This window comes from Chenopodium quinoa, unplaced genomic scaffold, assembly GCF_001683475.1.
Source record: "Chenopodium quinoa cultivar QQ74 unplaced genomic scaffold, ASM168347v1, whole genome shotgun sequence".
In the NCBI taxonomy this organism is placed as follows: Eukaryota; Viridiplantae; Streptophyta; class Magnoliopsida; order Caryophyllales; family Amaranthaceae; genus Chenopodium; species Chenopodium quinoa.
Window position 1 is genome coordinate 1,146,607 of NW_018742770.1, and position 15,269 is coordinate 1,161,875.

General features: G+C 33.5%; 3 protein-coding genes across 3 annotated transcripts; all 3 read right to left on the bottom strand.

Moving 5' to 3' along the window:
• Nucleotides 1-1,020: 1,020 nt before the first annotated feature.
• Nucleotides 1,021-2,217, bottom strand: LOC110724524. Its single transcript, XM_021903946.1, has 4 exons — nt 2,055-2,217; nt 1,622-1,961; nt 1,452-1,523; nt 1,021-1,300 (listed from the first exon to the last, which is right to left on the bottom strand). The coding sequence occupies exons 1-4, from the start codon at nt 2,148-2,150 to the stop codon at nt 1,203-1,205; spliced, it is 606 nt and encodes a 201-aa protein (XP_021759638.1). The 5' UTR covers nt 2,151-2,217; the 3' UTR covers nt 1,021-1,202.
• On the bottom strand, nt 2,218-3,584 carry LOC110724479. Its single transcript, XM_021903899.1, has 4 exons — nt 3,490-3,584; nt 2,602-3,383; nt 2,401-2,467; nt 2,218-2,249 (listed from the first exon to the last, which is right to left on the bottom strand). The coding sequence occupies exons 2-4, from the start codon at nt 3,145-3,147 to the stop codon at nt 2,218-2,220; spliced, it is 645 nt and encodes a 214-aa protein (XP_021759591.1). The 5' UTR covers nt 3,148-3,383; nt 3,490-3,584.
• LOC110724480 lies at nt 3,499-6,606 on the bottom strand. The gene is made up of 12 exons (XM_021903900.1): nt 6,536-6,606; nt 6,402-6,440; nt 5,591-5,761; nt 5,420-5,488; nt 5,282-5,332; nt 5,127-5,204; nt 4,984-5,049; nt 4,736-4,903; nt 4,414-4,658; nt 4,210-4,311; nt 3,750-3,932; nt 3,499-3,656 (listed from the first exon to the last, which is right to left on the bottom strand). Exons 1-12 carry the CDS (start codon nt 6,604-6,606, stop codon nt 3,499-3,501), a joined length of 1,401 nt encoding a protein of 466 aa, XP_021759592.1.
• Nucleotides 6,607-15,269: the final 8,663 nt, after the last annotated feature.

Here is a 15,269-nt window from a genome sequence, read left to right on the forward strand (position 1 = left end):
CTTTGAACAAATCCTTGTACTTGACCATGTATGGAGATCGGAAAGCAAGAGGAACATTTGGGATTTCCCTTTGTGGCCTAGTTAATGTGACCATATATTAATACAAATATGAATTTTTTTAATAATGAACAAATAATTTATATAAAGAACAAATAGTAATACCTTATCTCTTTTTCCTTTGCAATCTCAGTTTTTGCCTTCTCAGCTTCTCTTGATTTTTTTCTTTCCAAAGTCTTCTCTTTGTCACTGAATAAATATTGAATTATAAATGATCATTTAGTATATTGATAATGAACATTATAAATCTATACACATGTAAAGACCATTTACCTTTGTCCTGTTGTGTTTTTGGAAATTTGAATCTTCTCTGTTTCAATTTCTTTTGAATCCTTTTTTGTCTCACTGAATATAAATATAGTATAAATGATTATTCAGTTTAATGAAAAAGAACATGTATATGTGGAATAATCATTTACCTTTCCTTCACATTTGAAGCATATATCTGTTTGTTCTTGTCTTCTCTGAAATATTAATCATGGTTAGTAATGAAGAGTAATTAATATAAAAAAAACATTATTCTCCTTTTTTGAACAATAAACACTTAAAATATTACTAAGACATTTAAATTAAAATACATAATTTACATATCTTAAATTGTGCATTCCTACCCTAAAGCAAAATATTCCCTTCTGATTTTATAATACATATCCATTACTAACTTCATAAACAAAAACTGTCCAAAATAATTACACTTTATAACGAAATTTATTCTACATGTCCATTCAAAATTATATATTTTCTAACAAGATAGATCTTCCATGTTTACCCCATGCTTCCTCCTTTCTTGTTTGATTTATCAAGGATATCTTCCATACTTGAACATGCTGGAGATTTCAAGATTGTAGAAATATCTCCAGCAGCTTCCCTATTTTCAGTTGGTGTCTTGGGATCACCAACTTTTGAATTAGATGCTGCAAACAAAATACATGAAAGAAATTTTATATAACTAGAAATGAACATTATACTTAATAATTTGATCATTTATTTGTAATATGTGAACATTGTACCACTCTTTGAATTTCCTTCAACATTTTCTTCTAATGCTTCAGATTTTGAACCTTCACCTTTGTTTAATGCTTTTTGTATTAATTTGCATTCACACATATATAGACTTAGTATCATTAAAGAAGAATATTTTACAATCACAAATGTTCATTTAATACTATATAAGTGAACTTTTTACCTTTTTTTGAATTTCCTCCATCTTGTGGTTCTTCAGAATTTGAACCTCCAACTCTTTCTGTTGATTTAAAATATATGAAATTGTTAATGTAAATGAACATTTGTTATTCTGAATATATACTTTTTTGAATATTTAGACTAAACAAACTTATTATTTTATAAATGAACATTATACTTTTCATAATTGTACATAGATATTAAAGCTTTACCCTCTTCTGGCTTAGAAGAAACATTTGCATCAGTTGTTGTTGAAGTTGTGGCTGCAACATTAATCTGTGCTTCTGTGTTCAAATAAATTAAATTTTAATTCTTTAATTATATTATACTCTTTAAGTAAGGATATTCAAATTAATGACAGTTTTTAATTAAGCATATTTACCAGTTGTTGGAGTTGGGGGAGTTAAGTTGCAACCCAAACTGAATGCCTTCCTTATATCATATTCCTTCTCATTTCCTATTTTCTTTTTTTCTGCTTCACTTGCCTCCATTAGTTCCTTCTCAATTTGAGCTATGGCATTCAAAAAATCCTCTGATCCAAATATTTCTTCATCTTGGCTGAGAATTGATGGTTCTCTTGCCATCTTTCCCAACACTTCATCTACCTTCTTGACCAACTGATTCCCAGGGAAGAGCTCTTTTGCCTTAACCAATTTGGTAGAAAGTCTTGCCAAAGATGCACCAACTTCTTGTACCATTGATGCAAATTCATTCATAAAGACCTGTCATTTATAGAACATATAAAAAAAAATCATATAAGACATTATGTGTTTTGATATTGAACATTTCATAATTTATAAATGATCATTTTGTACCTTAGGATTGTCTTCAGGCTTTTCTTCTATTCTTGGAAGGACTTTTCCATATCCATAGTTCAAATCATTTTCTGTTTTTATCCTTTCAAGTGACATATCCCTTTTCCAACAAGAAATTATTGGAATTGTTCTTGGTTGTTTTTTGTTCAATCTTTGAACTCTGTCAAAGTAGAACAGCTGCACCAAAACCCATTACTATAAATGAACATATAATATAATACAAATGAACAATTAATATAAAAGATTAAAATTTTAGACAAAATTGATATTTAACATTTTGTTAATGAACATTCATTGTTACTAAAATGAACATTTTATAATTTACTATTGTGTGTTGTAAACTTACCATCAGAAATTGCAGTGGTCCATTGTAGAATCCTTTTCCTCCACTCTTTCTCCATGTCACATGGCAACTGATGAGAGAGTCAAACACGTACTGACACCAATTCAAGTTTTTTATTTTTTCTTTGTCCATCATAGAAAACAGAAACTTGAAATGGCATTGGTTGTTTGAAATACACTTCATCAAACAATTCACAGCAACTACCAAAAAGTTGGTGAGAAAATATTCTTCTGCTGGCCTTTGGTTTTTGAATTTATCACTTGTATATTGAGCAATAATTTGGTTTACAGATGGTGTTTTGCCTTGCCATTTTGACCTCCAATTTTTTATAAATACACCAAAATCTTCACTTGCTCTGTCTGATTTGGCTTCAACAATGGGAATGTCTCCCATTGGCAAACCATATACAATTCTCACATCCTCCACCTCAATTTCAATTTTCTCACCTTTAGGCAGCTCAAAACTACAACTACTGACTTCAAAGCTATCTAAAACCCAATGGCTGAATTGTTTGTCAAGCTGAGGAAATTCTATATCCAACAACGACCCCAGTCCTATTTCATGCACTAATTTCTTCTGTGTATCACTCATTTTCTTAACCCAATGCATGAATTTGACATGGCCTCCTCTTGTCGAACTTCCAACTTCCTCTTCATTCTTTTCTTCCTCCTCTTCTTTTTTTTTAGCCACTGAAAATTCAGTTTTCCTCTTCACAATCTTTTTTATTGGTTCCCTCTCATACAGAACCATTCTTTTTTCTTCAGCTTTTGGTTTTTTCAATGTTGTTTTCTTTTCTTGAACTACTTCCACCTCCTCACTTTCTTCATCTTCTTCTTTTTCAGCATCAAAAGCTGGATCCTCACTGTCTGATCCACTATCAGTATTACTTTTATCATCTTCTTCATTTTCCTCCTTTGATTGTTCTTCAATGATTTTTGTTTTCTTCAAAGGGCCTTTAGCTGATGCAGAAGGCCTCTTCTGGCCACCTAAACATTTGATCAATTATAATATGTAAAATGAACATATATATATATGAAAGTGTAAATTGCTAGTTTGTATTTGAACATTTAACTTTATTAATATGTACATTACCTTTTTGTTCTACTTTTTAAGAATTTTATTTTCTGCAGGAGCAGAACTTGTTGCAGGGACTTCTTCTTGTTCTTCATCCTCTGATGGTTTATCATAAGGCACTTGATCTATGACTTTTCTTTTTTTTGCAGGACCTTTGGCTGATGCAGCAGGTCTTTTCTGACCACCTAATTATTTGATCAATTACATTAAGTAAAATAAACATTTTAAAAGTGTAAGATTGTAATTGAACATTTATTGTTTTAGATATGTTCTTTTACCTTTTTGGCCTGCTTTCCCAATAACTGCAGCCCTTGTACGCCCTGTTTTCTCAGCAGGTTTCTCTGCAACTGCAGTTGCAACCCTTGGACGCCCAGGTTTTTTGGGTGTTGTTGCTGCTGGTAGGTTTTCAGCAATTGCTGCAGCAGCTGTTGCTATAGCTGATATGCCAGGCAACTTAACATCTGCAAATAAACATTGTTATATAAATATTAATATAGTTGTAATATTTTATTTAATATGATCATTGTTATATTAGAAATTGTACATTTTATTTACCTCGTGATTTACTTCTTGTTCTTCTTGTTGGTGATTGTTCATCTTCCTGTTTTTTCTGATTTTCTTCCAATTCTTTTTTCTTTTGATTTTTCCTTGCAACCATTTTCCTTCTTGGTTGCTTTGAATTTTGTGAAGATTCTTCACTCTTTTGAGACAAATTTAACTCTTCAACAGGTTTTATACCTCTCAATATTCTTGTCAACTCCTCATCCCTTTGCAATTCTTCTTGTCTTTGTCTTTCCAATTCTTCTTCTGTTTCATCCTCAATCTCAATTTCTTCACCACCTATACATTTAGATCATTTACAAATTGGTAAATGAACATTTTCAGTATAAGTGTTATTGATTAAAAAAATTTAATATTTAATTTAACAATTATGTACATTACCTAATAGGATTTTTTTTAATTTCAGTAGGGGCCTTCTGTTGTGCATTTGCAGAACTTGCTGCATGGGATTTTTCTGCAGCAGAGGACTTTTAGCTGGGGCCATTTCAGCAGCAGTGGCTTTTCCAGCAGTATCAACAGTTGTAGCAGGGGCCTTTTTAGCAGCAATGACCTTGCTAACAGGAGCATTTTTCCAGTTTTTTGTCAGTTTTTTTAGTATTCCTTGAGTTGAAACTTTTAATTTTTTCCTGGCAACAGATAATTTATGATCAATAATATTGTAAATGTGGAATAGAAACATTTAATAAGTTATATATGTTCATACTTTTGCATTATGTATGAATGTGTTTCTTCAACTGCTGCTGGAGGCTCATCCTCTTTTGGAGGCTCTTCCTCTGCTGAAGGCTCATCCTCTGCTATAGCCTTCACTTGTTGTGTAGGCTGATCCTTTGCTGTAGCCTCTTTTGGAGGCTCATCTTCAGTTGATTCATTTCTGAAAATTAAAAATTGAAAATGATTAAAAATGTTTATCAACTAATATGAAAATGAACATTAGTTGATTTCTGAAAATACCCTGCTGCATCCTTTTTTGGTTGTAGTTGTTCAACCTCTCTTGTGTCTTTCTTAGGTGATTGATTTCTGAAAATCAATTAATTTCAAATAATTAAAAATGTTTATTAAGTAATATGAAAATGAACATTATGGGAATCAAATACCCTGTATTCACTAATTCTGATCCAGCCTTTTCTTGTTGTAGGTGATCAGTTTTTGCTTCCTCTTCAGTTGTTTTTTTTCTGAGAATGCAAATCATTAGATTATGTATGACAACTAAGAAATAAATGAACATTAAACACATTGAGGTAGAATATACCCTTGATTTGTTGATGCATCATCTATTTTTGAAGTTTCCTTCTCTTGTTCACTAAAATTTTTCGAATGTTAATACATAAAAGTATGATTATGTAACTGTATAAAAATTAATTATTGAATTTTTATTAAGTATTTATACCTTATTGATTGATTTTTCTCTGGCCTTGATCTTGACATTATAAATTTCACTTTCAACTTTTTTGGTTGACTAAAATTTTACAAAATATTTCAATTATGAGATTAAGTATTGAAGTAAATGATTGTACATTAAATATTACATATATGAATATTTGTAAGTATATCAACTTACTTGGGATGTAGGTTGTCTCCTAATAAATAGGGTTCCCACTTTTTTATAACTTCATTTCTATCCAATTTGTTGTCTATTTCAGAACATTCTTTTCTCTCATGAATTATAGGATAAGGATTGAACATTCCATTGTCAAATTGCATCAAGTGTATCACTTTAAATGGTACATCTCTACAATGTAAATTAATATTGTAAATCATAAAAATTGACATGATGTTTCTATGTTAGACAAATGTACAGAATAGTTCATATAAATGATCAATATAGTTGTAGCAATGAACATTTGTATACACATATATGGATATATATAACATAATATGAATTTTGACAATATAGTGTTTTGTAAATGTTCATTTTACTACACAGATGAATAAAGTATATGTTTTCTATTTGTACAAAATGGAATTTAGAAATGAACAATTAATATGTCAGTAAATGTATACACATAAATTTAGAAATGAACAATTTAGAAACAAACATAAATTGCATGTTGTACACATAATATACAAATTTGAACATATGTACACATATATATGCACACATATATGCACACAATCCAATTTGAACATATACTGTTTTGTATTTGTTCATTATATTTCACAATACTATACTTTATATTTTTTTTGGTTGATCATTTAATCAAAATTATGCATACATTCCAATATTAACAGTAACTTGTTTAAATTTTTATTATCGTCTCAAAAATAGAGGAAAATTATGTTTATTTTGAAATTAAACAGTAACTTATTTAAATATGAGCAAATTTAAATAAATTTATGCTTATAATTCCAAAAAAAATAGTAATACTTACTTTGATTGTTCTGGAACTCCAGTATTTTCAATTTTTTTCCTGAAGCATCATCAAAAAGAAAAAATACCAAAAAATTAGGGTTTTGTTTCGCAATTTTCAATTAATTTTACACTAAACATGTAAAACATACTTACTCATTAGATTTTTGGTTTGTTGTTGTTGAAATTTGTCGAGATTGTGCAATTTCGTCTCTTATGTCGGACATTTTAGACAATTTTACTTGCTAATTGCATGTACGAAAATGGAGTAGAGAGAGAAAATGGAGGTTGAGTGAGAAATTGGAGAAAGAGGATGAGAAAGAAAATGCAGAGTAAATGTGATTATTTGAAAAGTTTTTTTTTTTTAATTATATATATATATGGGTGGGGTAGTGGGAAGTTACTGGCAGTTTTAGAGGGAAGTTACTGGGATGTGTGGGGGTAGTGGTACGGTGTCGTTTAGGGGGGGTGTGGGGATAAATGGCTAAACTAGAGTCTAGCCATAAATAACTAGGATTTTAAATGAAATCCTTAAATCCAAACAGAACACAGAATTCAAACAAAAATCCAAAGAAACTCGGGATTTCAACACGAAATTGAAACAAAACTCATAATTCCAACAAAATTCAAACAAAACTCAACCAAAATTAGCAAAATAATTCAAACAAAACTCAATATTTGAACAAAATTAAAAATACATAAACAATTCTACATAAAATGGGGGGGGGGGGGAAGAAGAAGAATACCTTATAAAAGCGAAACCCTAACAACGGTATTAAGAGCAACTACAACGCAGCAACCACGCAACAACAATAGCGGTGTCGATTGGGGCCACAACGCAACAACAGCAGCACCGCAACAACAGATAGAGAGAGACGTCATCGATTGGGTCGAATAACTAGAATGACCCAAGGGGTTTGGAATTAAGAAATATTTAGAGTGCGGAAATCAACTCCGGAGTACAATCTAATCTAATTATAAGTTGTTTTTTTTGAAAAAACAACAACAACAACAACAACAACAACAACAACAACAACAACAACAACAACAACAATAATAATAATAACAATAATAATAATAATAATAATAATAATAATAATAATAATAATAATAATAATAATGTTAAATTGTTAAGTTAACAAAGTTTTTTTAAAAAAATAAAAAATAAAAAATTTCGAAGATTTTAAAAAATACTTCTCCTAAAAAAAATGAAACTTTTTTTTTTTTTTGAAATCATCATATATCTCTATACTATAAGGGAAGGGGGAGCAATGGTGTCCCCCTATGAAGTTATATACTTATATTCATACCCTTAATAATTACATACAAATTTTTTTAAAAAGAAATTCAAACAACTCTTAGTCAAAAAAAATATAAATCAAGCCATCAATTTCTCAATCAACCAAAATTAATTGCTTTCATTTTCCAAAGTCACAACTAGCTTCCAAAATATAATATTAATTTTTCCTAAAATATGAAAAATTATAATCATTTCCAATTATATATCAATCAATCAAAACACAATGAATCGAGACACTAATTATATAACTTATAACAAATTGAAGACTAATCATATAAAATTCTTTTCTTTTTAGTATGAATGAGCCAAAGAGGTACATAGTACAAATGAGAATGAGAGATATCACAAGCCCTTTATCTTAATCACTAGATCAAAACTTATCTCATCGGTATTATGTGTATATCTTTAATGTATATATTTCTATATGTATTAATGTATATATTAATCTTAATGTATGACGATCATCCATGTACATATCTACATTATAGTGTAGTTTTTTTTTTATTAATAACAACTTCATAAATTATAATCACTCCGTACAATGTTACTATTTCCTTACATATGACAACTCCCCCTCCATCTATTATTCCATTTAAATTTTCAACAATGTCAAAGAGAGGTTTCGATCCTAATTTTTCATTTTGTTAATAATTGATTATGTTCATTTTTTTTTACTAGCTTTTTTTAGTAGTCAAAAAGTCATGGATGATGTTTATATAACAATGCTATAAATCTTGGAAGAAAATTTACCTTAATTTTTCAACGAGCGAAAATTTTTTCAATCTCTTTTAGGTTGGATTCGTACCATCATCTCCGAATATCCAGTCATGGTTCCGGACCACTATAGAGTTAGCGATCTATGTGATCGTGAATGGGGTGTAACCTTCACACTCGTGAACAGTTTACAAGTTCCTAAAACTTGTTGGCGACTCTTTATCTCTAGCTTTCTTCCCTTTGGACGCCACCACACTTAAGTGCATGATCACAGTGGGGCTCAAAGTTGACTGTTTGAAATATTCCTTACACCCGCAGGCTGACCAAGTAGGACTCCCCTTAAAGGAGATCGTACACCTATAAATAAGGGATAAAGTACAACGGAAAAGAGGTTAGACACACAAGCTATTGCACTCTCTCTCTATTTAAGTACACTTTCTCTCTCTAAACACATTCTAAATTAAGCATCGGAGGGGGGATCCTCGAGCCACCCCCGAGGGCAGTCACGTGTGTTCCCTTGTGCAGGTTACCAGCTGGACTCAGCCTGTCCCAGTCTGAACCCTTGGATCCGTACCCGGAACATTACCATTACCTGGCCTAAGGGTAATGGTTTCCACCCATTGATACGTATTGAGATGGTTATTGCTTATTTTTGATTTTTTCCTATGAGTTTTTACCTTTCACTTGAAAGAGTTTTTTTTTTTGTTTTAGGCCTTAGAAGTTTATTTTAATTATTAGGATATATTTGTTAGTTTAATTTGGTTAGTAGAAGATAGCTTAACTTTAAAGATTATATTTGCAAAATATTATCGTTACAAGTTAGGATAAGTTTCCTAGTTAGATTAGATTTTTTTCTTCACGATTTTAGGCTAATTATTTAGCTTATAAATACGTGGTTAAGAATTAATAAAAATCAGATTTGAGTTTTGATTATCATATGAAAAACGTGAGCTTAGCTTGTGTTTATGGTTTGTTAAACCTTGCCGTTGTGCTAAACTTTGATTCTTGAACCGAGCCTTGATGATATCGGCTGGAAATTTATAGCTAAGTATTGGTCGAGTGTTGGAGACATATAGTTCTAGCTTTTCACAAATTTTTAGCAATTTTCGACGTGTTTTGCTTAATTGGGTTTTGGTCTGAAGTCCATCAAACATGGTTAATCAAGGCAAATTTGCAGCTTTGTTGGATGAATTTAAGAACCTTAATGCTCGTATGGATAAGACAAAAGAACGCCTTTAACAAAGGGACGATGAATCAGCTTCCATTGGGTCCATTCTAATGTCAATCCAGCAAGAACTCAAGGAACGTGAGTCTTCTCCACAACCATGCAGTAACAAGAAAGAAGACGACCTTAAACTTGCGGATTTACCTCCTTTGACGGTAATGATGATGCTGATGCTTATCTTGATTGGGAGCGACGCATGGATAGGGTGTTTGACTATAAGAAGGTTAGTAGACGCTTTGATTATGCTATTATTAAACTTGCGAGATATGCATCTCTTTGGTATGAAAGTATGCAACATAAAAGAGAACGAGATAGGAAAGAAAGAATTGATGTTTGGAGTGAATTAAAATTAAAGATGCGTAAACGTTTTATCCCACGTTCATACAAGCAAGACTTATATTTGAAGTTGCAATCTTTTAAGCAAAACGAATTGAGGGTAGAACAATATATTAATGAGTTTGAAAGGTTTTATATGGCATGTGAGTTACATGAAGATGATGAGCACAAGATTGCTAAGTTTCTCTTTAGCTTGAATCCATATGTCACACATACTCTTGGATTACAACAATTTACTACTTTTGATGAAGTATGCAATTTGGCTAGTAAAATTAAAAGGCAACGGAAGCCCAAACCACGGTTTTCTAAACCAAATTTCTCAAGTAAACAAGACCTACCTACTGCTACGCCTAGTGAGAATTCTATTGATGATGTTAACACTAAGAAAGTGGAGGAAACATTCCAAGAGAAGCTGAAAAACAGGCAGCAACTTAAAGAGAGTTTGAATAGCGAAAAGATGCGAAAAATTGTGTGCTTTAAATGCCAAGAGCAGGGACACTTGTCTCTAAATTGTCCAAATAATTTGATCATCACACGTGAGGAACATGTTGCTTTGATGGTTGAACGGACGGAGGAAAATCAGGGAGGTTTTGAAGAACGCAACCAAGCTCTTGTTTCTTTACAAGATAAGGAAGTTGGCCATGATTATCAAGCACTATTTAAGGGACCATCTTATGGATCAGAGGAAGGACCTAGCTTGATGATTCTACGATGTTCTTTGATTGCACAACCTTTGGACAAAATTGAACATGAACAACGATCCAATCTTTTTCATACGAAGTGTTTGATCAAAGGCCGAGCTTGTAATTTGATTGTTGATTCAGGTTCATGCACTAACGCTTGTTCACTTTCTGTAGCTAATTCATTGAAAATGCCATGTCGTGACCACCCAACTCCTTATAAGCTATCGTGGTTTGATAAGTCTATTTTATATATATATTTATTCCCCGTCCCGTTATCATAGTTAGGAGTACTTTTGGCTCTTTAGAGCCAACTTTATTACTAATACGCGTTTTCTAGTGTTTTCGTAGTTGTGACATTATTTTACAGGAAATTGCAGATTTGGTGCATTTCCCGGCATTTAGTGGAGCCACCGCGAGCATTGGAGTTGAAACGTATTTATATGATCGTGTTTCGAAGCCCAAGACCGTAATTGATGATTCAATCCGGTGATTAAGGGCTCAATGAGGAGATTTGGATCTTGGGCAATTCGATCCAAGAAGGATGACGAATTGGGCTAAGGTAACAAGGCCCAAAGGACGAAGAAGAGTAAGCCCAAGCATCCGCCCGACCGGGCAGTGCCCCCGCCCGACCGGGCGAGAGGAGAAGACCATAGGTCAAAGGTTTGCCCGGATGCGCGCCCGACCGGGCGCGAGCAAGGCTTTAAGTGTGAAAAGGCGCGCCCGGCCGGGCGATGCCTCGCCCGACCGGGCGCGTGTTTACGTTAGGATTTTTATTTTGTTTTAACTTTTTCTTTGATTTAGTTTTTTAGTTTAGTATAAATACGCTTTTGTTAAGTGAGTTTAGGGGCGTCTTTGACACGGACGACTTTTCTTTCTCTCTCCCTCTTACTTTCTCTCTCTACACTTTATCTCTATACACACTCTTGATTTATGCAATTAATTATTCCTTTTAATTTTGGTAACGATTTCTTCCCTCTTTACTTTCAGTAACTCCATTGTTTTGATTTAATTATTCTTTCTTTAATTGCTTTGCCTAGTTTAATATTAAGTATGTGTGAGTAGTTTAATTCTAGGGTTATGGGGATCCATGAATAATACGAAGGGGTAATTTATTATTATTTATTATTGATGATTGGTTGATTTCCTATTGATTGATTTAATGCTATGCAATTAGATTTGCGCAGGTTTAATTGTATGAGTTTTGCAATGTTGATTCGAGATTCGACAGATGAGAATTGATGTTTAGGCTTAGTTTCAATAGGCATGTTAATCTATTAATGGTTAGATAGAGATTCGAGAGATGAGATTTAATACCAGTCGATTAATTATGTGATTACAATACGTAGCGACATCCCTTTATAATCTGGTTAATTTATGCATTGATATTTGATTGTATGTTTTACCCTGGAGTATAATTTATTGGTGAACATATACCCTGGAGCTTTTATTATTGATTATCTCCTTAGATTTATTTGTTTAGCTTCTTTATTAGTTTAATTCCTACAAATTCAAATTGGTTACTCTGTAATTTAGATTATAATAATTAATTAGGAGTAAAAGAACACTGTTTTCCTGTGGATTCGACCCTACTTCCTTATCTACTTTAGTTAGAGGACTTAGGTTATTGATAAGCGCACTTTAGGGCGTGCTTTAGAGCATATAATAGGATGATATTGGACGTATTTAGGACCGTTTTGGTTATTTATTGCCTTGTTATGCTTATATCCCTTGTATTACGTGCTTCATGGGTTTCGGCTTGTTTTTGATGTGTTTTCAGGTATAATTAACCAAGTTTAGTCGGGTCCCGAGCCATTGGTACGTGATCGAGCCAACCTTGGTCGTATACGAGGAACTAAGGGGTTTTTCAAGAGATGCACAAGTAGCACGGCCGTGCCACACTTGGCACGCCCGTGCCAGGTAGCCCCGGCAATTCTGATCAGTCAACACGGCCGTGCAGAGATGAAGCACGGCCGTGCCATTTTCCATGCATCAGCACGGCCGTGCCAGATTAAGCACGGTCGTGCCAAGTCAGGCCAGTGCCCGTGTCAAGTCAGGCCAGTGCCCGTGTCAGCCAATTTCCATGCCCGTGCCAGTGCAAGATTCAGCACGGCCGTGCCAGATTCAGCACGGCCGTGAAAGGCATTAGCACGGCCGTGCCAAATTCAGCACGGTCGTGCCAAAATTGAAGATATTGCGGATCAGCTGCTGCCATGCTTGCACGGCCGTGCCACTTATAGCACGGTCGTGCTGATTTACGAAGGGCAACCTGCGCAATTGCTTTCTAAATTAAAACATATATATATAACCCTATTGTGAGGGTTAAGAACAGACAGATTTTGAGGTAGATTAGAGACGTAATTTTCGGAGATACTTTGTAGAGAGATAGAGAGCACTTCCGTAGTTAAGGTTCCATAGATTTGATCTAGTTAATCGTAGTTTTCTGGATTGATTCGAAGCAAGATTCGTTGGGATCCTTTGTATTATTCATTGACATCGGATATCAAAGTTCCAAACTTTGTCATTGATTCGCATCAATACAATTGGTATTATTCATTCTTGTTTATTAATCAAGCTTTATTATTCCTTAATCAGAATTCATTTTTAGATCTATTATGCTTTTGGAATTCATTATTGCTTTGATTATGAATATGTGTGAGTAATCTCCTAGCTAGGGTTTTGGGATGAAACCCGGCCTAGGTAATCTATGTAATTGAGGGTTGATTTTGATAAACGGATTGTGATTAAATTGATTATATGCGATTGCATGTTAATTCATTATAATAGGAGTAGCTAACCTAGAATCTTGAATTTGATTGCATGATATTCTTGATTTGAACAAGAGATTGTGAATTGAGTATTTCATTGTTGAATGTGGTTTGATTATGTATCGAGTAATGTTGAGTGCATGAGAAATCCAAGCTTAGTATCGCCCGTTGTCTTCCTACCACATGATATTGATCAGACATATAGTCTTTGCATATCCAGTTTGTCTCTGTGATTCCTTTTTGCTTAGTTACCAATGGTTAGGCGGATTCCCGTTCTCCCTAGTGTCTTAGTTTATTGATTTTTTCATCTTATTAGTAGTATTTTAGAACACCATCTTCCATTGATTTCGAACTAGCTTAGGTTTTAGGATTGATTAGCAGTTACTCCCGTTCTTCGTGGACCGAACCTTTATTTGCCATTATACTGGTTATAGGGTGTTCGTATAAATATTGTTTGATTAAGATTTAGATTGTAGAGACCGATTTAACGCTTGTCAGTTATTATTTTTGATTAGGTGATACGACTTAAGCCTGTCAAAATTTGGCGCCGTTGCCGAGGAAACGGTTCTATTTCTATTTCTGATTAATTACTGTGGTCTAAATTATTTTCTTTCGTCTCAGAGAACGCAATTTCTTTGAGACAGTTTCTCATACGTGTTTGTTTAGTTCTGTGTTTATGCCCAGGAGTTCTAGATCAGGTTACATTCCATTTGACCCTGAGATTGAACATTCTTTTCATAGACAGAAGAACCTTTTTAAACAGGTACGAGCTACTTCCGAGGGTATTATACCTTTGAAACCACCATCTGATTCTAGTGATACAGAAGTTTATTCAGAACTAGAAGCAGAGATGACGCACCAACCACCTCGCAAGCTCAGCGATTATTCGCAGCCGTCCCTGGCAGATTTCCAACATCTTACTCCTCCACCTGATCTTGACGGAGTACAATTTGAAATCAAGCCCCAATTTATTACTATGATCGAAAGGAAGCAATTTAGCGGAGCTAAGGGTGAAGATCCAAATCTTCATATTTTAGATTTCTGCCAATATTGCAACACCATTAGGCAAGTTGGGGTCACGCAGGACCAAATCAGGGAGATTCTTTTTCCTTTCTCTTTATGTGGTAAAGCTATATTGTGGTATAATGGATTGAATAGAGCTGCTCTTGGTATTACTAACTGGGATACTCTTGCCTTAAATTTCTATAATAAATATTACCCTGCAGAGAAGACAGCTTTGTTAAGGAGTAAACTCCTAAATTTTTCCCAAGAAGCGGATGAATCTTTATAGGAAGCTTGGGAAAGATTTAAGGATTTGCAGAGAGAATGCCCTCATCATGGGCTAGAAAAGTGGCAGATAATCCAAGCCTTCTACAACGGGATTGGATATAATTCAAGAATAATTTTAGACTCTGCAACTAACGGAAGATTTATGAATTTAGATGTAAATATAGCGAGTAATGTTGTTGAGGAGATAGCCATTCATAATTCCCAATATGGGAATCCAAGGGGATTTGCAAATAAGGGAAAGCACCAAGTTGATTCTATATCCTTTTTGCAAGCACAATTGACTGCTATTAGCCAGAAACTAGACAATATTAATAATTCTAATTCATCTTCCGTTGCTAACATTTCTGCTATTGGTACTAACTCTGCAATTAACTGTGAAAATTGTGGTCTTGTAGGTCATTGGGCTCAGGAATGTACTAGTTCGCTTGAGAAAATTAATGCTTTTCAGGCTTATAAGCAAACTAGTCCATACTCTATCACCTACAATGCATGGTTGAAAAATAACCAGAATATGTCGTACAACAGTACGAATGTGCCTAACCCCCACCACAGGTACAACAACTGCAGCAGAGGTACT

Bases quoted from the DNA above. Each gene is read 5' to 3' on its own strand.
- LOC110724480 (XM_021903900.1), bottom strand. From the start codon at position 6,606: ATGTCCGACATAAGAGACGAAATTGCACAATCTCGACAAATTTCAACA. The intron at 5,489-5,590 runs GTAAGTTGATAT...GTAAAATTTTAG, and splicing joins GGAGACAACCTACATCCCAA to TCAACCAAAAAAGTTGAAAG. The intron at 3,933-4,209 runs GTATAAAACCTG...GTTTATTTGCAG, and splicing joins GTTGACAAGAATATTGAGAG to ATGTTAAGTTGCCTGGCATA.
- LOC110724479 (XM_021903899.1), bottom strand. From the start codon at position 3,147: ATGGTTCTGTATGAGAGGGAACCAATAAAAAAGATTGTGAAGAGGAAA. The intron at 2,468-2,601 runs GTAGTTGCTGTG...CTCTCTCATCAG, and splicing joins ATTTTCTCACCAACTTTTTG to TTGCCATGTGACATGGAGAA. The intron at 2,250-2,400 runs GTAAGTTTACAA...GTTCATTTATAG, and splicing joins GACCACTGCAATTTCTGATG to TAATGGGTTTTGGTGCAGCT.
- LOC110724524 (XM_021903946.1), bottom strand. From the start codon at position 2,150: ATGTCACTTGAAAGGATAAAAACAGAAAATGATTTGAACTATGGATAT. The intron at 1,524-1,621 runs GTAAATATGCTT...ATTTGAACACAG, and splicing joins TCCCCCAACTCCAACAACTG to AAGCACAGATTAATGTTGCA. The intron at 1,301-1,451 runs GTAAAGCTTTAA...TTAAATCAACAG, and splicing joins TTCTTCTAAGCCAGAAGAGG to AAAGAGTTGGAGGTTCAAAT.